Source organism: Podarcis vaucheri (genome assembly GCF_965113315.1).
Source record: "Podarcis vaucheri genome assembly, chromosome: 12".
Taxonomy (NCBI): domain Eukaryota; kingdom Metazoa; phylum Chordata; class Lepidosauria; order Squamata; family Lacertidae; genus Podarcis; species Podarcis vaucheri.
The window spans coordinates 7788526-7812171 of NC_138750.1; the positions used below are offsets into that span (position 1 = coordinate 7788526).

Consider the following 23646-nt stretch of genomic DNA (forward strand, 5'->3'; position numbering starts at 1 on the left):
TTCTCTGCTTTGGGCATGACGGTCCCTGACTAGGCATTCAAAAAATGAGTGAAGCCTCATTCCTGTCATGGCCTGAGTTGTTGTTTAGTTGTGTCCAACTCTTCGTGACCCCATGGACCAGAGCACGCCAGGCACTCCTGTCTTCCACTGCCTCCCACAGTTTGGTCAAACTCATGCTGGTAGCTTTGAGAACACCGTCCAACCATCTTGTCCTCTGCCGTCCCTTCTCCTTAGGCCCTCCATCTTTCCCAACATCAGGGTCTTTTCCAGGGAGTCTTCTCTTCTCATGAGGTGGCCAAAGTATTGGAGCCTCAGCTTCAGGATCTGTCCTTCCAGTGAGCACTCAGGGCTGAATTCCTTAAGAATGGAGAGGTTTGATCTTCTTGCAGTCCATGGGACTCTCAAGAGTCTCCTCCAGCACCATAATTCAAAAGCATCAATTCTTCAGCGATCAGCCTTCTTTATGGTCCAGCTCTCTTTATGGTCCAGCTCTCTTTATGGTCCAGCTCTCTCCCAGTCATGGCCTGTAGTGGGGTTTAAACTGGCCTTCTTCCTACACACCTGTTACACAGCGAAGTAATAGAAAGTGCTCCTGTAAGAGATGGTATTGTGGCTTCTTCCTTTGTCGGCTCTCCCTGTTCTTCCCTTTCCATACCTGGAAAAAGCCTCCTTTGATCTTGGTAAGTTCATGGCTGCGGTACCTTTATTTAGGTACCTTCAACTGGCAATACAGGGTCATAGCCATATCAAAAATGGATCGCAATAACAGCACACTCAAATAGATGGTGAAAATTTAAGAAAGGTGTTCCCAAATGCATGTTAGGATTAAAGTTGGATCCGAGGTTGGAAATGGGTGACATAAAGGGAATCAAACTATGTTTGTGGGGATTTCTGGAGACTTGTGTTTGTTGCCTCCTTCTCCTTGTAGCTCATGCAGTTGGGCCTCACTGCAGATAGTGGCCTTGCTTCTGTATAAATAGACATAGGATTGTGCTGCTTGCCAATGCATATTAGACTGTTTAAATAATCCTTCACCAACCACCAAGGGGAACAGTTTCTACAGCATTCCCGTGTGGTTATTATTGATGTATTTGACTATAAATTAAAATTCAGGGGTGGGTGGGGGGAAATGTATTTCAGTATAATGGATAGACTTGCGTTATTATTTTTTTAAGGCCAAGGCTCTAGAGTGCCTTTACGACAAATAACTAGAATATTTTTTAATAACTCTCAAACAGTGCAACCATTTATATTGCTATATAATTGCATTATGCTCAGACTCAAACTCAACAGAGTTTTGAACGAATGAGCTGAGAATAGTTTCTGCTGTTGATGTTGCTTCCAGCTAAATAGAAAACTGTCTATTACATATAATGAAAACAGGCTTGAACCTCTTCTAATATGTAAACCACAAGTGCAAAGTGTCAAACTAGTACCGGCATTTGGGAGGGGAACAAAGATATTTCCGAGAATCACTTGCCTCTAATTGATGTAATATGAACTATTTTGGCAAAGATAGAAAATATTTAATTTTTTTCCGTAGGATTGTTGGATTTGCTATGTTATGGGTGGAATTCAGTGCTGCACTACAATGAACAATTCTTCTGCACAAACATTGCAGCTTGCCAGGGGAACAATTGCCTCCTCTCCTCCCATGTGATGTTCTTGGAGGTTCTCCTTGCACACACACCCCAAGCCTATTGTGAAGAAGAAGTATCTGAAGAAGTGTGCATGCACACGAAAGCTTATACCCAGAACAAACTTAGTTGGTCTCTAAGGTGCTACTGGACAATTTTTAAATTTATTCCTGAGCCAATTGTGCAGAGATGGGGGCACAAAGAGGGGAGTGGAGTGGGCAAAGCCCCCATTGCGAAGTTTTTGTGGAGGGGCTTCCACTGATAGGACTTGCTAGCTGAATTCCAAGCAATACATCAGCACAGCAGCTTTCTGAATGCCGACTTGTTTGTTGTGGGCAAACTTTTTATGAATGAAAAGGTTAATTTGAGTGAATGTGAACTGAACGAATTCATTTTGCAAAAGGACCAAGTTGAACTGGTCCCTGATTGGACAGAATGAACTAGAACTAGTTTATTTCAAAACAAAATTTCCAAACAGCAACTGTTCTTCCCTAAGGTCAGGTTCTGGATGTTCCTAAAGAGTTGTCAGGAACAAGATAAGGAAGCTTGGTGGGTCCTTAACCCTCACCTTTAATTTTTATGGTTTAAAAACTATACAGTGTAACCTAGAACAATAGAATGCCTAAAGATTTTAAAACTATATTAAATTTATAACATCAAAAACAAAGTGGGAAGTTTGCATTTTTAAACAAACTGTGCAACATGTACTGAAACATAGATTGCAAGACTGCACATTTATACTAATATGTAAACACTGAGAAAGTTGCTCATTAGGATACAGTTGATGGGCCCTTAACACAAGTCAGCTCTGCACAAAAGGCTAACTCATGTGTCTTCAGAACAAAGGCAAAGGCTCTGTGACTCTTTGTGCTGTATCATTAGTAGTGATTAATAATCACAGGCTATGGAAGGAATGGATGCAGTCTTACCTGTGTTTTATGGAAGCCTGGGAAAGCATATATTTGCCTGTGTGCTATAAAAAGAATCGGAGGCTTGGAAACTTATCTATACTTCCAGGCACATACCCAGCTTCAAAAGTAAAAAGATCATCAAAATATTATGGATCAGATTCCACGTTTCAAAGCCAAACATCAAAAGCACACAGCCAGCCACGTAGAAGGCAAAAGGAACTCTTTGACCAGAGAAAATAAAATATCTAGTTTTTCCCCGTGAAGAAAACAGTGTTTTGGGTTTTGGGTGTTAAGCTGGGTGCCAGACCCCCGTAATCCTTGGATCCAGCAAATGTTAGGATTTTATCAAGGCTTCTAAATCTTGGAATAACAAGGCTAGCCTCCTGGTGAGGTAGTAGAAGGTGATGAGACATTAAGAGGGGGTTAAGGGGCTCAGTGGAGACAGCAAATGGGTGGAGCCCCCTCCCTCTATAGAAAAAGCAATGTCTGAGAGCAATGTTTGATTTCTGTTTGATTCCCAAGCTGTGGCTACGGGTGGAACCCCTTTTGGCGTGTGAATGCTGTGAACCTCTCCATTGTAGGCTCTGGTTGCATATAAGTTCTGGGCACCACAGTTCAAGAAGGACACTGACAAACTGGAACGTGTCCAGAGGAGGGCAACCAAAATGGTCAAAGGCCTGGAATGGCATGTTTAGCCTGGAGAAGAGGAGGTTAAGGGGTGATATGATAGCCATGTTCAAATATATAAAAGGATGTCACATAGAGGAGGGAGAAAGGTTGTTTTCTGCTGCTCCAGAGAAGCGGACACGGAGCAATGGATCCAAACTACAAGAAAGAAGATTCCACCTAAACATTAGGAAGAACTTCCTGACAGTAAGAGCTGTTTGACAGTGGAATTTGCTGCCAAGGAGTGTGATGGAGTCTCCTTCTTTGGAGGTCTTTAAGCAGAGGCTTGACAGCCATATGTCAGGAGTGCTCTGATGGTGTTTCCTGCTTGGCAGGGGGTTGGACTCGATGGCCCTTGTGGTCTCTTCCAACTCTAGGATTCTATGATTCTATTCTATAATTCTATAAAGACTTCATAGTCTCTGCTGTGCCTCATTCCCAAAAGGAAACATGAACCCCGAGTAAGTACATGGAACCCCTCGCAGCGCTCCGAGATTGGGGTAGTGTGCAACTGGGTCTCTTTCCCCCCGCAGCCAAAACTCACCAGAGCTCAACTCCGGCACCTCCGGCCTTTGCCATTCCAAGAGAACAAGGGAGAAGTTCATGGTGAGCCCTGGCACCCTTTTCTTCTAAAAAAATAGCACTGCGTCCAACAATATTTATGGTGCCAAGTCTTCTTGCTTTCATGAGACACACACTTTGCAATGTTTCTGAGAGCAGCGGTTCAGATGATGGTCTGGGGTGGTGTTGCTTGCAATGGAGTATTTTTGTTATTTAGGCATTTTAATCTTTTCTTTACCTCATTCAGACAATACTATCTTTCACCTCACTTTTCCTTTGCTACTGCTACTGGCATGTTAATTGTATCGTGCTTGGGGATCTGGAAGCAAAGTCACTGAGTGCGTGCTCTAATTCCTGGGACTTCCAGAGCCCTTTTCCCCCTTGTTATTTTATTTTTTGAACAGCAGACATGTTATCTCACAATCCCTTTTTGATAATCCACTCAGTTTCAAATGAGAGATACAGTTCCAAAGCTAGCTACACAGTACATCCCAGACAATACATTAAAAACCTGTCCATTTTATTATTTGATACACAGTGCATGCACAGACACTGATGTGGCTACCAGGTGTTACACTGCTGAGTTTTGCAAATGCTGAGTTAAATATTTAAAAATCTAAGGCTCAGAAAAAACTTAATATGGAGGCCAAATGGCCAAAATATTGGGAAATTTTAGAACAAGAAGGAGACAAATTGAAATTGCAGAGTTTTGAGAAATTAAAAGATAAAGTGCGAGACTGGCTTCATTACTATCAGATAATGGAGGCATATAACTTGGATAAGAAAATTGGCTTCCAGGTGGAAAAATCAAAATTAGAAACAGAACTGTTAGAACCTAAAACTAAGATTTTGTCAAAGATGTATAACTTGCTGTTGAAATGGAATACTCAGGATGAAACGGTCAAATCTGCTATGATTAAATGGGCACAAGATGTTGGACATAACATTATCCGAGACCAGGGAGAAGAGTCGGTGGAAGAAGATTGGAAAAAGTTTAAAGATTATTTATGGAAATACTGTAAAATTAATGAATGTTAGAATGATGTTGGATAGAAACTAAGTGGTCTTTAGCTGTAATGCTATAAGAGAATATGAGAAAATGGTTATTAATAGGTAAAAAATTTAATGTTATAATATTTTAAAATTGAAGATTAAGATGAATGAAGAGGGGAGGGATTTGCTGAATTAACAATTTGAACTGGAATACAGAAAAGGGAGGCGTGAGGAGGTCCGGGAAATAAACAAATGAAAAATATGTGACAGAAAGACTGAATTGTTTTTAACTATTTTTATTTTGTATTTTTCTTTTTTCTTTTTATTTTGTAATTTCTTGAAAATCTCAATAAATTATCTTATTAAAAAAATATTTAAAAATCTGTGAAGCAGCATGGTAGTTTTATTTTGAACACAGGTGCTGTTGATTGCTTGGAACCCAAAGTGTATGTAGTAAAACCAGTCAGTATATGTTCTTAGTATTGGGGCACAAGCTTCAGAGCTGTTAGAACAGAAGTGGCTACCCTTTGGCTCTTGACATGTTGGACTTGATCTCTCATCACCTCTAGTCCACATGACCACAGGTTGGCTCCCACCTCTCAAGTTGGAATATAAGAAGTTGCCTTGTTCTGAGTCACACTCTTGGTCCATGTAGCTCAGTGCACTGGTACCTTGGTTTATGAACAGCCCTGTTAACAAACTATTCAGTTTACGAACTCTGCAAAACCGGAAGTAGTGTCTTGGTTTGCGAACTTAACCTCGGTCTAAGGACGGAAGCTGAACGGTGGAAGAGCACCGGTGGCGGGAGGCCTCATTAGGGAAAGCGCACTTCAGTTTAAGAACGGTTTCAGTTTAAGAACAGACCTCTGGAACAGATTAAATTCATAAACCAAGGTACCACTGTACTGTCAACAAAGCAGCTCTCCAGAGTTTCAGACAGGTATCCTTCCCAGCCATACCTGGACTTGCCCAGCTCATCAGCAAGAGAGACAGAGATGGATGTTGACTGCAGTTGCTTTTTTAAAAAAAACCCATTGAAAATAAATAAAGATACAATTAGCATGATTTATTTGGATCAGTCAAGGTCCGGAGTATTAAGAGGTTTGAAACTGAGTGGAAATTTTTGAAATGTCCAGTAATATTATGCACCTGCTCTTTTGTGTGCTTCTCTTTTATGTTTGGATTGCATAGTTTATTTATATCGATATTTTATAAAAAAAATCTGAAGTATATTTTAAAAATCAGCTCAATAATAAAACAACAACAACTGCAGCCGTTTGGCACAGATGGAATGTGACACTTGCTCGTGGAATTTAATGCACATTATCCTCTGCTTGTGTGTGTGGTTAAATAATCAATTTCTGCTTGACCTGGATTAGGTTTGGAGAGGAAATCCATAAGCAAATATTGCCTTGTGGGCTAACGGAGCTAACAGCACGTAAATGCTTTACCAGAGCTTCTACAGCAATGATAAATCACCAGTCCCTTAATTTTTCTTTAAAAAGCAACAACGTGTTCTGTACTCAGCAAACTCACAGAATAAAACAGGCATACACTTGAATGTCCCTATCTTCACCCGAGAAATGTTGGAGGGTATTTTAATGTCAGGATTCAAACTGTGGGCTCAGGTGTTGCTTTGTTATAGTGGAGGCTGACAACTGCTTCCCTTCCCCCAGTGTTTGAGGCAGTAGTAGTAGTAGTAGTAGTAGTAGTAGTAGTGGTGGTGGTAGTAAGCATGCTGTTAGCTTTTGAAGGTGCTCATTATTAGTAGGATGTTGATATTGTGCATCAGCCTTCACTAACTTGGTGCCCTCCATATGTTTTGGGCTACAGCCCCTGCGTCATGCTGGGGATATGAAGGGTGCCATATTGGAAAAGGCTGATGTACATCAGCAAATGTTTCTATTTTATCTAAGCTACTTTATTGGATCACCTATCAATTGTTGAGGCCATTATTAAATGCAGTAATATCCAGCTTACACCTGACTGTGAGTTCTTTACAGTACTAGTACAGTGGTACCTCGGGTTAAGTACTTAATTCGTTCTGGAGGGCCGTTCTTAACCTGAAACTGTTCTTAACCTGAAGCACCACTTTAGCTAATGGGGCCTCCCGCTGCTGCCACACTGCCACTGTGTGATTTCTGTTCTCATCCTGAAGCAAAGTTCTTAACCTGAAACACTATTTCTGGGTTAGCGGAGTCTGTAACCTGAAGCGTCTGTAACCTGAAGTGTATGTAACCCGAGGTACCACTGTATCTCAAGAGCTGCTAGAGCTGCAATAACATGCAAAGAGCTATTGGTTCTCATTGACTCAAACACCGTAAGCAGAGCTACTGATTCACACATGCATGTTCTCTTTCAATTACTGCAGTAACAAGTGGCAGCTTTGTGTGTTTGGCAGTGTGTATGAACGAGCCATCAGAGGGGAAATGCCGCAGGCAGAATTTTGGAATGAGATGCTTTCCTGTGGATTACACAGATTACACATTCAGCTGCGAGGCAGCAAAATGTAGGTGTGTATTAGAAATGGCTTCCAATCTGTCATGTTACCAAAAAGAGTGTTAGGGAGAAGAACTGGAAGGAGGAAAATTGTGCAAATTGATGGTGATTTGGCTGTATGCTTATTTTGGGTGGCATCTAATGCTCTTCTTGGGAAGCCAGTAAGTTCAGTGTAACTTCTCCCCTCATGTAAACCTGCTTGATCACCACAAATTAAAAGATTTAACCTGTGGTTAATAGGATTTCACACCCTCAGGTTGCTGAGTTTCCCTGTTTCTGACTGCAGAATAATTCCTGCTTCATTTTTATATTATTCAAGCAGGCCATTTTTGAAGGAATACAGGTAGCAACGTTCCCTCAGGCTTTTGGCAGTGTGCATTTGAATTTCATGAAGTAGTAATGCAGCAGCGTCTTGGCAGACCTCCCAGCCTTTGGTTCAGGCGTGACTGCAGTAACAATTAAAAGCAGAGGTGTGACGTGGGGCAGAACCAGAATCCTGATTCCAAGGGGCTGTTTGTTCTTTGCAGCTAGGAAAGGAGTGGAAACTGCAGGTCACAGCTAAAATTCTACCCCCAAACAAACAAAACTTCAAACAGCTGAAATCTCCCCATACAATATTGGGGATTGCTTCACTTCACTGGGAAGAGAATTGGATATAGTTGCGCAAGAGGAGCCAATAGATATTTGGGAGTAAAAATAACAAGTAAAATAGGAGACCAAAAAATAAATTGCAGAGTCTCTGTGCCATGAATTTAGTAATCTGCTCCTGTAATGGGAAAACTACTTTTGTCTTTGCTAAACAGGGTGTCCACAGTAAAATGGCATTGTACATCTTTCCCTGGTCACTTATATCTGTGGATAAAGATCTGCTGATGGTGACACATCTCTCTGCAGTGCAACATGCTGTGGCTCATACATATACTAGAGTACTTTGTGGTGCTTCATTGTTTAGTTGTTTAGTTGTTTAGTCGTGTCTGACTCTTTGTGACCCCCTGGACCAGAGCACGCCAGGCACTCCTGTCTTCCACTGCCTCCCGCAGTTTGGTCAAACTCATGCTAGTAGCTTCAAGAACACTGTCCCACCATCTCGTCCTCTGTCGCCCCCTTCTCCTTGATCTTTCCCAACATCAGGGTCTTTTCCAGGGAGTCTTCTCTTCTCATGAGGTGGCCAAAGTCTTGGAGCCTCAGCTTCAGGATCTGTCCTTCCAGTGTGCACTCAGGGCTGATTTCATTCAGAATAGATAGGTTTGATCTTCCTGCAGTCCATGGGACTCTCAAGTGTCTCCTCCAGCACCACAATTCAAAAGCATCAATTATTCGGCGATCAGCCTTCTTTATGGTCCAGCTCTCACTTCCATACATCACTACTGGAAAAACCATGGCTTTAACTATACAGACCTTTGTTGGCAAGGTGATGTCTCTGCTTTTTAAGATGCTGTCTAGGTTTGCCATTGCCTTTCTCCCAAGGAGCAGGCGTCTTTTAATTTTGTGACTGCTGTCACCATCTGCTGTGATCATGGAGCCCAAGAAAGTAAAATCTTTCACTGTCTCCATTTCTTCCCCTTCTATTTGCCAGGAGGTGATGGGACCAGTGGCCATGATCTTCGTTTTTTTTGATGTTGAGCTTCAAACCATATTTTGCGCTCTCCTCTTTCACCCTCATTAAAAGGTTATTTAATTCCTCCTCACTTTCTGCCATCAAGGTTGTGTCATCTGCATATCCAAGGTTGTTGATATTTCTTCTGGCAATCTTAATTCTATCTTGGGATTCATCCAGCCCAGCCTTTCGCATGATGAATTCTGCATATAAGTTGGCACTAGTTCTCTGCAATTTTATCATTTTTCCTGATGTTTTCCCTTACTCATCTTTATCCAGCTAATAGACTCGGTTGTTATTAATTCCAGTTCAGGTAGGAACTACACTGGTTTTTTTTAGCATCTGGACAATGCCACCCATATACAAGCTTGTGTTTTCAATATTTTTACAGATGTTTTGCCCCATTTTCTCCTATTCCTTTTCCTTTTTAATTTCCTTTTTAATCAGTTTAATTTTCACTTATTGTTTCATTTTGTTTTTCCTTTTTTTCCTTTTTCCTTTTCTGCTTTTCTTTTTATTTGCCAGGCATTCTAAATCTAAAATAAATAACAAAACTAACAAGCCAACTTCATCTACCTTTTGGTAGGTCAATAATTTTAAAGAAATTATTGCTTTTGTCTATAGACCATTAAGAAATTAAAAGGTTCAAGTGTTTCAAAATAGAAAAGAAAAGAAAGGCCATTCAAAAATGTCAAAGGCTTTTTCTTTATCTATAATGTCAGCAAGATGTCCTTTAAAGTTTTGGACTTATAATCTCTGATGGTATGTGTCAGGGAACTGACATCGGAGGAAAGGGAAGTGGTAAGGCTCCCAGAGACTGGGAGAGAGTCAACAGCCAAAGCAGGGACCAGCAGGGGGAGCGCGGGGTCTCTGGAGGAGGATCTCAGTAATGCTGAGAGAGACGCAGCAGCCCAGGCAGGAAGCAGCAGGGGAGAGAAAGGGGTGAGAGACACTTCGAGCGAAAATAGCGGGGAGGTGTCAGAAGCAACTGCAGGGAGACCCATACTTCGCCGGAAGCTGCCACGTCGTGAGTCCAGGAGACGCGTTTCCGTTAAGGAACTTCTTTGCTGGAAGCGCTTCCGCAGACAGCCACTGTCAGACTCTACTAGTGACTAGAGCAGACATGTCTGAGGAGCTCTGTCACACACAGAGGTTTGTGGGGTCGCACAAACTCTGAAGGGGCACAATTTTAAGCACAAGCAGCTAACCATCCCCTGACAGCAGTCTGACAGTCTCTGTACGCTGCCTGTGCAGGAGAAAGCATCATGAGCAACCCAGTCGGAACCGGAGACGCAGGGGTTGGAGCTGGTCCAAGCTTGGAAGAAAGGTATCAAGCTCTGGAGGTCCAACTTGCGCTGCAGACGGCGAGGCTCGAGGAGAGAAGGGCTCAGGATGCTGACAAAAAGGGGAGAACCACTCAGTTCCCCAGAAAGGTACCAGGATTGGTGCAGAAGTTTGGGGGGGACCCCAAGGATTACCATGCCTTTAGGACTGAGATGCAATATGCTCTGAATGTGCAGTTTGATGAGTTCCCTGATGAGGAATCGCGAGTTGCGTTCGTAATTGGGCATCTTGAGAAGGGGGCGCGGGACTGGGTTCGACCCCTGATGGCAACGCACAACGATATCCTAAAGGACACTATGAAATTCTTTCGTGCAATGGATATCATGTTTTCCAGCGATATTGAGGAAGGGGTGGTACGCAGACAGCTAATGGCTTGCAAGCAGGGAAGCAGATCTGTCCGTGAGTACTGGACTGAATTTACCATGCTGATTCACAGATTGGGGTGGGATTTATCGGCGGCACCCATTCAGATGCTATTTGAAGAAGGTCTTTCTTCAGCTGTGAAAGACGAGCTGGCCAGGAGCCCCAGGGCGGGGTCTATGGATCAGCTGACCAAATCTGCGCTGACCATTGGAGCGCGCCAGGAGGCAAGAGCCTTGGAGAGGCGGGAAGGGAGAGGGGAACGTTGGAAGGAGTTACGCATTCCAGACATTCCTGAGCCAGCTTTCCCGCCGGCAGAGCCGATGGAAATCGGAACAGCCCGCGCGCGCGCAGTTTCAAAGCCCAGTGAGGGGGCGAAGAAGGAGGGAAAGGGAGCCCGGAAATGCTATCTCTGCCAACAGCCAGGCCACTTTGCCAGAGTCTGCCCCCAGAGGAAGGAATGGCAAGGGATGGTGGGAGCTGTTGAGGGGGAAGAGCAGGGAGAAACGGAGCAGGTAAAAGCCAACGCCTGGTTGCCAGCAGGGCACTGCAGCCAGGCCAAAGAGCAGTGAAAGTGCCCCTTCCCCAAGTGCCAGTGCCAGAAGCTCCTCGACCTGCTCTAGTGATTGAAGTGTCGCTAGAGCTGCAAAATGGACACCCCCTAAAAATAAAGGCGCTGTTGGACTCAGGCAGCTCCTGCAATTTCATGAGCAAGGAGTTTGCTGCTGAGCACCAGATACAGACTATCCCTTTAAGCAACCCCCTGCAGGTGACCACGATTGATGGCAGGGAACTGTTGGGAGGAGGCGTCAGCTTGCAGACCGTCCCAATGATAATGAGGGTGGCAAGGCACACAGAACTGATAGCGTTTAATGTGGCCACCTTGGGAGGCGCTCCCATTATTTTGGGAATGAGCTGGCTAGCCCTACATGATCCGCTGGTGGGCTGGCATCAAAGAGTGGTTTCCTTCGGTTCCGCACACTGCTTAGAACACTGCAGGGCGGAAAAGGGGTCAGCAGGGGCCCAAGCCACCCTAGCAGGGACGGAAGTGATGGAGAAGGGGAAGGTGCCACCACAGTATGCTGATCTCAGCGACGTGTTCAGCGAGAAGGAAGCGGACCAACTACCCCCGCATAGGCCCTTTGATTGCCAGATCAATTTACTCCCTGGAGCACAGCTTCCTGTAGGCAAGTTGTATGCCATGTCAGACAGGGAGATGCAGGAGTTGCGAGCGTTCATTGACAAGAACCTGAAGAGAGGCTTCATCAGAGAGTCCAAGGCAGCGGGGGGTAGCCCAGTGTTTTTTGTGGATAAAAAAAACACGGACAAGCCGAGGCTGGTATGTGACTTTCGGGCCCTAAATGCAGTGACAGAGCCGGCGGCTTTTCCTATGCCCAGGATTGATGATATTTTGACCAGGGTGCGAAAAGGAAAGATTTTTACAAAGCTGGACCTAAGGGGGGCGTACAACCTGATACGTATAAGGAAAGGGGATGAATGGAAGACCACCATGTTCACCCCTTTGGGGGCATTTGAATACCTCGTTATGCCTTTTGGATTACAAACAGGCTCCGCGTGTTTTCAAGCCTTTATGAACCATGTACTGGGGCCTTTGCTCTACAAGAATTGCGTGGCCTTCTTAGATGACGTGTTGGTGTATTCGGAGAATGAGGAGCAACATGTGAGAGACGTCAGAGAAGTGTTGAGCAGGCTGCAAGCCAACAGACTGTGGGTGAAACTGGAAAAGTGTCAGTTTCATACCAAGGAGGTGGAATTCCTGGGGTACCGCTTGTCAGACAAGGGGTTGGCCATGGACCCCGGCAAGGTTCAAGCGGTGCTGGAATGGAAAACACCCAAGACCAAGAAGGATGTGCAGAGGTTCCTAGGGTTTGGAAACTTTTATCGTAAGTTCATCCGAAACTTCGCCCACCTGACGGCGCCCATCACGGACTGTCTCAGCAGCAAAAAGAAGTTTGTTTGGACGGGGGAGGCGGAGCGAGCGTTTGAGGAACTGAAAAGGGCCTTCGCCTCTGACGAACAACTTCTACATGTGGATTTACAAAAAAAGCTGAGGGTCGAAACAGACGCTTCTGACAGAGCCATAGGGGCGGTGCTTCTTCTGCAGCCGGGGAAGGAGGGGTCAGAGTGGCGACCGTGTGCCTTCTTTTCGCGAAAGCTGAACAAATCTGAGAGAAACTACACGGTGCACGACCGGGAACTTCTTGCTATTTATGAGGCCTTCCGGAGATGGAGGCACCTACTAATTGGTGCACAACAGAAGGTGCAAGTGTGCACGGACCATAAGAATCTAGAGTATTGGAGAACTGCGCGAGTGCTCAACCAAAGGCAGTTGAGATGGGCCCAGGAGTTCTCCAAATTTAACTTTGAGATTTGTTACGTACCAGGCCCGGAGAACGTTAGGGCGGACGCTCTCTCACGCAAACCTGAATATTTGGAGGGAGAGGGTGCACCCGAAGAGACCCATGTTATTCCCGAGGACCGCTGGGTGTGTGGGGCGGCTTTGGTGGGGCAAAGGGAACTGGTAGAGGGAACGGTGCAGGATGAATACGCCCAGGACAAACTCAGGGGTCTCAGGAGGGAGGGAGACAAACCCGGGGGTTTTGAGGAGAGAAACGGGGCGTTGTATTACAAGGGAGCGTTATACATACCGGAAGGGGAATTGAGGGAAAAGGTACTCAAGCAACTGCACGATAGCCCCACAGCAGGGCATTTTGGGCAACACAAAACCATGTGGCTGGTTACCAGGGAATTCTGGTGGCCCAAGGTCAGGGAAGATGTGCGTGAATATGTGAGAGGGTGTGACCGATGTCAACGAGCCAAGGGGGAGAGGCGGGCACCGGCAGGTTTATTAGAACCACTACCCACGCCGGAAAGACCATGGGAGGCAGTGGCAATAGATTTCATGACTGATCTGCCCAGGTCCAAAGGGAAGACAGCCATTATGGTTGTGGTAGACCTGTTAACCAAGATGGCCCACTTTATAGCCTGCTCACATGCGGTCACAGCAGAAGAAACCGCTAGATTGTTTGTGGAAAATGTGTTTAGGTTGCATGGTGCCCCCTTGAGGGTGGTTTCGGACCGAGGGAAACAATTTACTTCCAGGTTCTGGAGGAAGCTCATGAGCTTATTGCATGTAGAGGTGAATTTTTCCACTGCCCGTCATCCAGAAACCAATGGGCAGGCGGAAAGAGCTAATGGTGTCCTCCAGCAATATTTGAGGTGTTATGTGAATGACAGAGAGAATGATTGGGTGGAGAAGCTGGCGTTGGCAGAATTTGCCTATAACAATGCAGAGAACGTGTCCACGGGGATGAGCCCTTTTTTGGCCAATCACGGGTGTCATCCCCGAGCCTTCCCAGGGGGGGAGGGGGAGAACTGGAGCGTTCCTGCCGCAGAACAGTTCGTTGAAGAAATGGAAGCGATCCATCGCCAGCTCCAACTTAATTTAAACAGGGCGAAGGAGGAATATAAGAGGCAGGCAGACAAAACCAGAAGGGAAGGGGAAAGCATTAGGGTGGGGGACCAGGTGTGGCTGTCCACCCAAGGGTTACCATTTAAAGGAGGTTGTAAGAAGTTAAGACCCAAAAGACTGGGCCCATTTGAAGTCACGCAACAGGTCAACCCAGTGGCTTTCAGACTCCGGTTACCGAACCACATGAAGTTGCACCCAGTGTTCCACAGATCATTGCTGTCACCGTATATAGGGGACAGAGAGGGGAGGGTCAATAGGGGACCAGCTATGGAGGAAAAAGAACACAGCTACCATGTAGCGGAGATTCTCGATTCTAGGTGGAGGGGAGAGCAAGTAGAGTATTTGGTAATGTGGGAAGGGGAGCCGGAGTCGGAAAACACCTGGGTCAGGGCAGAGGATGTAGATGACGAGGTTTTGATTGAAGCTTTTCATCAGAGATTCCCTAGAAAACCCCAGCCAGTGGCGAGGTTCCGGAGGGAATACTTCGCCACCACCGACGACGAAGAAGAGTTGGAGGGGTTCGCTGATTCCGAGGTGGAGGAGGATTCAGCGAGTCGGAACGAAGACCGATGGAGGGAATTGTTCGAGACGTCTGAAGATGAAGAGGATTCTTTTAGGGGTTTCAGCTCCTCACCGCCCAGAGGAGAAAGTAGGGGCGGGGGAGAGGGGGGCCCTGGAGGGGAGGTGGATGTCAGGGAACTGACATCGGAGGAAAGGGAAGTGGTAAGGCTCCCAGAGACTGGGAGAGAGTCAACAGCCAAAGCAGGGACCAGCAGGGGGAGCGCGGGGTCTCTGGAGGAGGATCTCAGTAATGCTGAGAGAGACGCAGCAGCCCAGGCAGGAAGCAGCAGGGGAGAGAAAGGGGTGAGAGACACTTCGAGCGAAAATAGCGGGGAGGTGTCAGAAGCAACTGCAGGGAGACCCATACTTCGCCGGAAGCTGCCACGTCGTGAGTCCAGGAGACGCGTTTCCGTTAAGGAACTTCTTTGCTGGAAGCGCTTCCGCAGACAGCCACTGTCAGACTCTACTAGTGACTAGAGCAGACATGTCTGAGGAGCTCTGTCACACACAGAGGTTTGTGGGGTCGCACAAACTCTGAAGGGGCACAATTTTAAGCACAAGCAGCTAACCATCCCCTGACAGTATGTTATATTTTCCTATGTTGTTGCTCTTTAAAACACTGTTTGATCTTAATGTGTATATTTATATCCAATACTATTTAACATCCTTGCTAAGATACTGGTAAATATTTTTAGTCATCCTTTAAAAGTGATAGACTTGTATAATAAGATAGTAATACCAGATCTTTACCTTTTTTAAAGGAAACACTGCAGTTATGCTTCTTGCCTTGATTATGCCAACCTATTTTTCATCAGGATATTGCTTTTCAATGGGGGGGGTTTGAATAGGTTTTATTTATAGTAAGTTTTAAAGGGTTTTATTATACTATTATATTTACCACTCAGGACCTGGGGCTTTGTTCTCCTCTTAAAGACTTAATGGATTCCAATATGTATTTATTTCAAATGGGTTTATCTAGTAATTACAATCGGAAGCAAAAAAATTATACCAACCAATTTACTTCAGTAAACACAAGATCTTTCAATGAGGGAATAAGCAGAGGAATTGCAGATCATTTGAAGAAAAAACAACAGATGGAACAAATTCTCCCAATAATGAGGGGAAATGATACAGCTAAATCTCTTTATATCTGCACATTTAAAAAATATAGTATTCTAAGTTATATAAGTCAAACAACCCAGATAAAGAAGAAATAGTGAAGTTTATATGTGAAATAAATAACAGGAATATTTGAATTCTTGCAATGCTGAAAAATGGATTTGCCAAGTCTCTTTTGGACTATCAAATGTTTTTTAATAAGGCATTGGAAAGTGTGATAACATTGGCACCCTGAAGTTTTTAAATACACACACACACACCCTTTCCTGATGATCATTGTGAACTGGAATCTCTGATAGCTATCATTAGAGCAGATTCATAGGCAATTAGTTTGTTAATGAGCTGCTAAAAACATACATATTAAGGTGGACAGCCCAACTGAACATGTGGTTTCACTAGAGCAGTATTCTATTTTACTATTTTCCCAAAGATATGAAAAGAGGTGAGTTTTGTTAGTGGCCCTGTTCTCTTTCTTCCCCCCCTCCCCAAATATAGGACTGGGTGGACTTGGATTGGATTGTTTTATATTTTGCTGTGGCTTTTTCATTTACCGTATTTTTCGCCCTATAGGACGCACTTTTTCCCCTCCAAAAAATGAAGGGGAAATGTGTGTGCGTCCTATGGGGCGAATGCAGGCTTTCGCTGAAGCCTGGAGAGCGAGGGGTCGGTGCGCACCGACCCCTCTTGCTCCCCAGGCTTCAGGAGAGCCCCGTCGCCAGCCCCGCAAACTCGGGGGACAGCGGGAGACGCAGCGCACCTTTCCCGCTGTCCCCCAACTTGGCTAGAAGGCTGGCGGGGGGGGGAGAAGCCCGCTCCTCTCCGTCGCCAGCCCCGCAAACTCGGGGGACAGCGGGAGACGCAGCACACCTTTCCCGCTGTCCCCCAACTTGGCTAGAAGGCTGGCGGGGGGGAGAAGCCCGCTCCTCCCCGTCGCCAGCCCCACAAACTCGGGGGACAGCGGGAGACGCAGCGCACCTTTCCCGCTGTCCCCCAACTTGGCTAGAAGGCTGGCGGGGGGGGAGAAGCCCGCTCCTCCCCGTCGCCAGCCCCGCAAACTCGGGGGACAGCGGGAGGCGCAGCGCTGGAGGACAGCGCGCCTTTCCCGCTGTCCCCCGACTTGGCTAGAAGGCTGGCGGGGGGCTTTCCCCTCCTCCAGCCCCGCAAGCTCCCAGAGCGATGCCAAAGCTGCACGCAGCTTCCACATGGCTCTGGGTCCCGTTCTGGGGGCTGGGGGAGGGGGAAGCTCCGCTTTCCCCGCCCCCAGCCCCACAAGCTCCCAGAGTGATGCCAAAGCTGCCAAAGCCCGAGCTTCCCCAGCCCCGCGCCTGGGGGGGGGAATAATTTTTTCCCCTTTATTTCCCCCTCCCCCCAAAATCTAGGTGCATCCTATGAGCCGGTGCGTCCTATAGGGCGAAAAATACGGTACATCAAACTCTGGATTTTCTAATTTCAGGTGTTAACTATGGATATTTTCCCTCTGGTACAAAGAAAAAAAACCATGTTTGGGTCCATCAAATTTATATTCTAAACAGACTTGTGTGGAAGGATTGCTTGTAGGAAAAAAAATGCAATTAAATTTAGTACATCTCAAAACGACATTGGCAGTGATTTGGATTAAGACTGACAGAACTTTTAGAAGGCCCAGAGAGCAAAAGAATCAATTAATTTAAAGAGAATCTGGTTGCATCCAGTGTGAACAGCCTAATTCAGAGTAACTAGTAGGGCTCTCAAGTCTGTGAGAGGGTATAATATTGTCCAGCAACACAGTGCTATTAACAAGCCAACTTTTGTGCTGGGTGGGTTTCATGCACAACAGCTCTAAGCTTATGGTAGTCAGGAGGGATTCTGAAGGTAAAGAGACCCCTGACCATTAGGTCCAGTTGTGGCCAACTCTGGCGTTGCGGCGCTCATCTCGCTTTATTGGCCGAGGGAGCCGGTGTACAGCTTCCGGGTCATGTGGCCAGCATGACTAAGCCGCTTCTGGAGAACCAGAGCAGCGCACAGAAACGCCATTTACCTTTCCGCCAGAGTGGTACCTATTTATCTACTTGCACTTTGACGTGCTTTCGAACTGCTAGGTTGGCAGGAGCAGGGACTGAGCAACGGGAGCTCACCCCGTCGTGGGGATTCGAACCGCCAACCTTCTGATCAGCAAGCCCTAGGCTCTGTGGTTTAACCCACAGCGCCACCCACGTCCCAGGAGGTATTCTAGTAGGTGCTTAAAGGTTAAAGCAGAAGGCAGCTGCCTGAATCTCTATTGGCAGAGCATCCAATAGGAACCTTCAGACTGGGATGGGATTATGTTCATACTCTTTAATGAAAGCACTTCAAACCTAAAAGGGTGACTTGTTTGCCACCAATTGTCCATTGTTTAGAAACCCCATCCTTTCCAAAGTAGACAGCCTAAGAAAGCTGACTCTTAGGGAGCTCTTTTGATTGTCTTGCCTGATACGTCTTCTCCTACCCTTTAGCCTTTCAGACTCCTCCCTCTGAGTGAATGTTGCCTCTGCTTCCTTTTTTTTTTTTTGCTTTTAAATTGCTTTATTGAGCTTTAAAAAACAACAACACAAAATCAAAGTTATCCATAATAAAAAATGAACAACAAACAAATTATCAATATATGTTATACACAGTCTTCTTTTGGTTTCCAATGACTTCCTGCCAATTTCATGTAGCTTTAAATATGTATTTATCTAGTGCACTATTCATCTCTATTTTTAATAATTACTTAACAAAGATAATGTACTTTCTTAAACTTATTCAGTGGATTACAGAAGCTATTCAAAGGCTGCCACTGTTACAATTTTAATGTAACTTTTAAATAGATACCATTTATTAAGAAATACTTGATCTGCATGGTCTCTTATTTTTCCTGATAACTTAGCCAGCTCTGCGTATTCCATTAATTTTTGTTGCCACACTGACTTTGATGGCATTTCCACTCCTTTCCAGTTTGAGGCGATTAAAATTCTTGCGGCCACTGTCGCATAGAAAAATAGTTCCCTTGCATTTTTTGGAATGCCAGGACCTAATATTCCGAGAAGCAAGGCCTCTGGGATACACACACACACACACACACACACAACCTTAAGCATTTTTTAAAGTTCCATATATATTTCATCCCAGAATTCCTTAATTTTTTTGCATGTCCACCACATATGCACATAGATCCCACTGCTTCTCCACATCTCCAGCTTTTATTTGATATGTTTTTGTACATTTTGGATAATTTTAAAGGGGTCCTGTACCAACGATACTGCATTAAAAAAAATTCTCTCAGTGTGTAGCAAGCAGTGAAATTCATATTAATTTTCCAGAGGTTTTCCCAATCCTTCATTAAGATACAGTGGTACCCCGCAAGACGAACGCCTCACAAGACGGAAAACCCGCTAGACGAAAGGGTTTTCCGTTTTGGAGGCACTTCGCAAAACGAATTTCCCTATGGGCTTGCTTCGCAAGACGAAAGCCCATAGGGAAATCTCTGGGACAGCCGGACTTCAAGGGAATCCCTTGGCCCCCCGCCGGACTTCCCGAAGCTCTTTTGAAGTCCGATGGGGGTCCAAGGGATTCCCTCCCAGCCGCCCGCCATTAGAAGCGCTCGGGGAAAGCGCTCGGGGAAAGCAGCTGCTTTCCGCGAGCGCTTCTAATGGCGGGCGGCTGGGAGGGAATCCCTTGGACCCCCGCCGGACTTCCCGCAGCTCTTTTGAAGTCCGGTGGGGGGAGAAGGGCTTTTCTTCCCACCCCCAGCCTTCAGAACAGCCTTCTGAAGACTGGCGGTGGGAAGAAAAGCCGTTCTCCCCCCGCCTGCCTACAGAAGAGGTTCGAGGAAAGAGGCGAAGGAGCGCTGCCCCTTCACCTCTGTCCCCTGAGCTTGCCGTTCTCCCCCCGGCCTGCCTTCAGAAGAGGTCCGGGGACAGACTGTCCCCGGACCTGGTCTGAAGGCAGTCTCCATAGGAACGCATTAATTGATTTTCAATGCATTCCTATGGGAAACCATGCTTCAAAAAACTCGCAAGACGAAGAGACTTGCAGAACGAATTAATTTTGTCTTGCGAGGCACCACTGTATTATAACCAAAGACAGATTTTACCTCCTCCTCCTTGACTTCCCATTCAAGGAGGAGTCGGTACACTTTAGAAAGCGTCTTTACTTTAGAGTTAATCAGGTCATTCTCTAGTCTAGATGGTTCTGTTGCGAATCCTTTTCTTTTGTCTACTTTGAATGTCTCATACAATTGATGGTATTGGAGCCATAGCCGCTGCTTCCACTTGATAACCTGAGCCAGTGCTTCCTGGGAATAATACAGGGAGCTGCCTCACACTGAGTCAGACCACTGGGTCCATCTAGCTGAGCAATGTCAACATGGACTAGCAGTGGTTTTTCAGGATTTCAAACAGGGAATCTCTCCAGCCCTACCTGATATGTTGGGATTGAACAGGGAATTTTCTGCCATGCAAGGCAGCAGGTGCTCTTCTAGTGAGCTTTGTCCCTTTCCCAGCAGAAAGTGTTTGAATCAGTGCTCCACAAAACTAAATTGTGCATAGGATTGGGAAAGCAATGTGGTCACCTTTGAAGGTTGGTTTCCTTTAGTACTTGGGTGTTGTGTCCCAACGTGTTCTTTCCTCCAGACCAATATAACGTTCTCACCTATATTCATGTATGCTGCACCCTACGGAATTCTTTTCAGTAACCGCCTGACGTTGACGGAATAGCTCAGTCAGTAGAGCATGAGACTCTTCATCTCAGGGTCGTCGGTTTGAGCCTTGCCTTGGGCAAAAAGGTTCCTCCATTGACAGTCCAACGCTACAATGCTATGAGTCTGTGGCCACCTAGAGAAGGAGCTTGTGTTCTGCTGCATTTATTATTCTGAGTTCTGTTTCTGTCCAGTGAGTAAGAATCAAAGCATCAGGGGCGCCATCTATGGGGGGCCAAGGGCTCAAAAAAATTCAAGGAGGGGGCCACCCCCAGTATTCTGTGGCCTGCCCGCTGGGACTTCCCACAGACACACAGGCCCTGTTGGGCCTTCCTGCAGCCATGACAAGTCCTGTTTGGCCTCCTTGCTGCCGCAGAGCTACTGCCAGATTTATACAGATTTGAAACTGAAACTCCATGTTGTTGTTTTAAAAAAACACCCTTAACAAAGGGCAAGGTCACATGGCTTGGTTGCCATGGGGATCATTGCTCGGTGTTCTGCGTGAACCATGTAGCTAGTAACCCAAATCCATCTTGCCGAGTTTCTGCTGACGCAGGAATTTGGAGGCTGGAGAGCAAAGGGAATGGAATGCTCTCTATGTCCATGTGACCTGGTTTATTTCCAGAGCCATCTTGAGAAACGTCTGCTTGGTTGCAAACTGGGAAAACGAAAAGGCTACTGTATAGGAACATGGTGTTTTTATATTTACCCTTAATGAGGAAAGGCAAAAGCCTGTCATTGGAGACTCACTTGCTTGTGGTGTTTCTGAAGGAAGAACATGTCACATCCCGATTCTGAGTTTATTCCAGATGCGCAAAACAAGGATTCCGTTTACTCGGCCTGCCCAGTAGTATGTCAAACCATTCAAAATCAAATAATTATGCTTTTATGTTGCTTCTTGGAGTGAGGCAAAGCCAGATGTTGTAACAGATGCCTGGCTGCTACCAAGAGCAGCGCCCCATGCCCACCCCAAGCCTGCTTCTTCTCTCTTCTGTAATGCCTAGTAATACAGAAAGCATAACATGACATTGATGGTCTGACTTTTCCCATCTCCGCTCCCACCTTATTGGCAGCTGCTTGTATATGGAGGAGTTCGCTGTGGAAATACTTCACCATTTACACCCTGCTGCATTCTCCTTTATTCCTGCTCTTGCATCTGTTGCCAAGAGAATGAAGCTTTATTCCCAGACTGCTTGTGATCACATTAGCAGGTTGATGCCACCCTATCCTTAATCCCATTAGACTTCACAAGGGCATCTGTTTGGCCCATGTAGCTTGACTAGGAATAACCCAGAGTTTGCTGTGGGGAGACTTAAGTGCACTTAGCCCAAACACTGAGAACACATAGAGCCTTCAAGGGCATTCATATTTTACATTGATTTGATGCAGAAATGCGCTTAAATGGCATACGTTCTCATCAAATGCCGAACGGCCTTCAGCAACATGTCTAAGGCCACTTAGATATTTAATCTGTAGTCTTCCCCATTTTCAGATTGTGACCTTTTAGGGAGCCACCTTTTAAATATTCATCTATACCTGGCTATCTCCTTTCTCTCTCCCCCCCCACCCTCTTCTCCTTCTCTTGAAGACATGAGCAACCTAAACCAAGAAACAGAAAATAGTGGTAGCACCATTGATGAGGCCTACCATTGGTAGGGGAAAAATGAAGTTGTGAGTCATGACCCACCAGTTGGGGATCAATGATCAAGGGTAGAGAGTCTGCAGTGCTCCAAAAGTTCATTGAATCATAGAATTGTAGAGTTAGAAGGGACAACGAGAGTCCAACCTTCTGCAAGGCAGGAATCTTTTGCCCAATGTGAGGCTCCAACCCACAACCCTGAAATTGAGTGAGTCTTGTGCTCTTACTGGCTAAGGTGTTGAAATCCAATTCTCATCTGCCGGCTGGGGATCAAGAATGCTGGGAACTGTAGTCAAGCAATATCTGGAGGGAGAGGTATCTCCAGCCCTGGCTTAAATGGTCCTCTGTTTTGATGGAAACATGGAGTAGATAATTCTGTACCCAAATGAATCCATCATGTAGGAAACTCATGGTTTAATTTTGTGCTGCTTGTGTCTATACATTCTCATGAGACCTGCAGAATAATCCATAACCACATCTCTTAACTTTCACAAAAGGTTATCTTATTCATTAGTCTCTTCCTAGGGCAAGATCTCAGTATTCTGTTAAAAGTCCCTCTTGTTCCTTCCTACCTTATTTTTTATTAATAAAGCTTTTTCATAACACTGTTTTATGTCCAATGTTATGTACTGCTAGCTCTAAACTAAGCTGAAGATGATTTCATGCCTCATTAGAAGTCAGACAATTTCAAACATTTCACTTTCTCCATTACTGTGTGTTTAAAATTCCATACAAATTAGAATAATGCTGATCACTGCCGTGTATAATGAACTTTAACGTGTAGGGGGAGGCCTAATCAAGTCTGTGTTTTAAGACCATGCGCTGAGACAGAGGTTATTGTTCTGAATTTCTCCCACACTTTGCTGCAATGGAGCCTCTGGGATTGTTCATCGACAGGAAGATCTATCGTTTCATAAAAGCAGGACAAGACCCTTGCTGGCTCTGAAAGTGTTTCTAGCCGCCCACACAGGCACAGAAAACGGCTCTGTGATTTGGAATCTCTACTCTCCCCACTTGGGGTTTAGCTTTTCAAACAGCAGACTCAAGGACGTGCATTTGGGATCAGTGTTGCACTGTGGTGCGCAGCAGGCTTGAAATAGAAGAATAAGAAATGTTACGAGCAAATAATAAATGGAGGGGGTTAAAGTAATGTCATTGTTCTGCCAAGATTTTGAGTGCTCTGCTCGAGGTAAGACTTTGCTATTTCCTTCTCTCTCGTAGGTGCTTCAGAAGCTGGGGAAAGCTGATGAAACAAAAGATGAACAGTTTGAAGAGTATGTTCTGAACTTCAAAAGGCAAGAGGTCAGATTCTTTGATGTTGATGACAGTTGGCTTTTATAAGCTTTTTATGTCTGTTTGCATGTAAAGTTGTGAGGCAGGAGTGGGGAGCCTGTGGCCCTTCAGATAGTTCCTGGGCTGTAACACCCATTGCCCTTGGCTGTTGGCCATGCTAGCTGGAGCTGATAAGATTTGTGATCCAGCAACATCTGGAGAGCCAGAGGTTTCCCCATCCCTGTTGTAAGGCAACATTGGAAACCAATGCTGGGGGGAATTGTAGGAGCTAAAGCTTTCA

General features: G+C 45.5%; 2 protein-coding genes across 7 annotated transcripts in view; one reads left to right on the plus strand and one right to left on the minus strand.

Moving 5' to 3' along the window:
* STARD3NL (STARD3 N-terminal like) overlaps window positions 1–23646 on the minus strand; it is a 292381-nt gene that overhangs the window by 196657 nt on the left and 72078 nt on the right. The gene's annotated exons all lie outside the window — the stretch shown is intronic.
* LOC309515191 (amphiphysin-like) overlaps window positions 1–23646 on the plus strand; it is a 105625-nt gene that overhangs the window by 34205 nt on the left and 47774 nt on the right. For all 4 annotated transcript variants that reach the window (XM_082192839.1, XM_082192842.1, XM_082192841.1 and 1 more), the window contains exon 2: window positions 23295–23375. In XM_082192839.1, the coding sequence (XP_082048965.1) occupies window positions 23295–23375 (81 nt within the window). The remainder of the gene's footprint in view (window positions 1–23294; window positions 23376–23646) is intronic.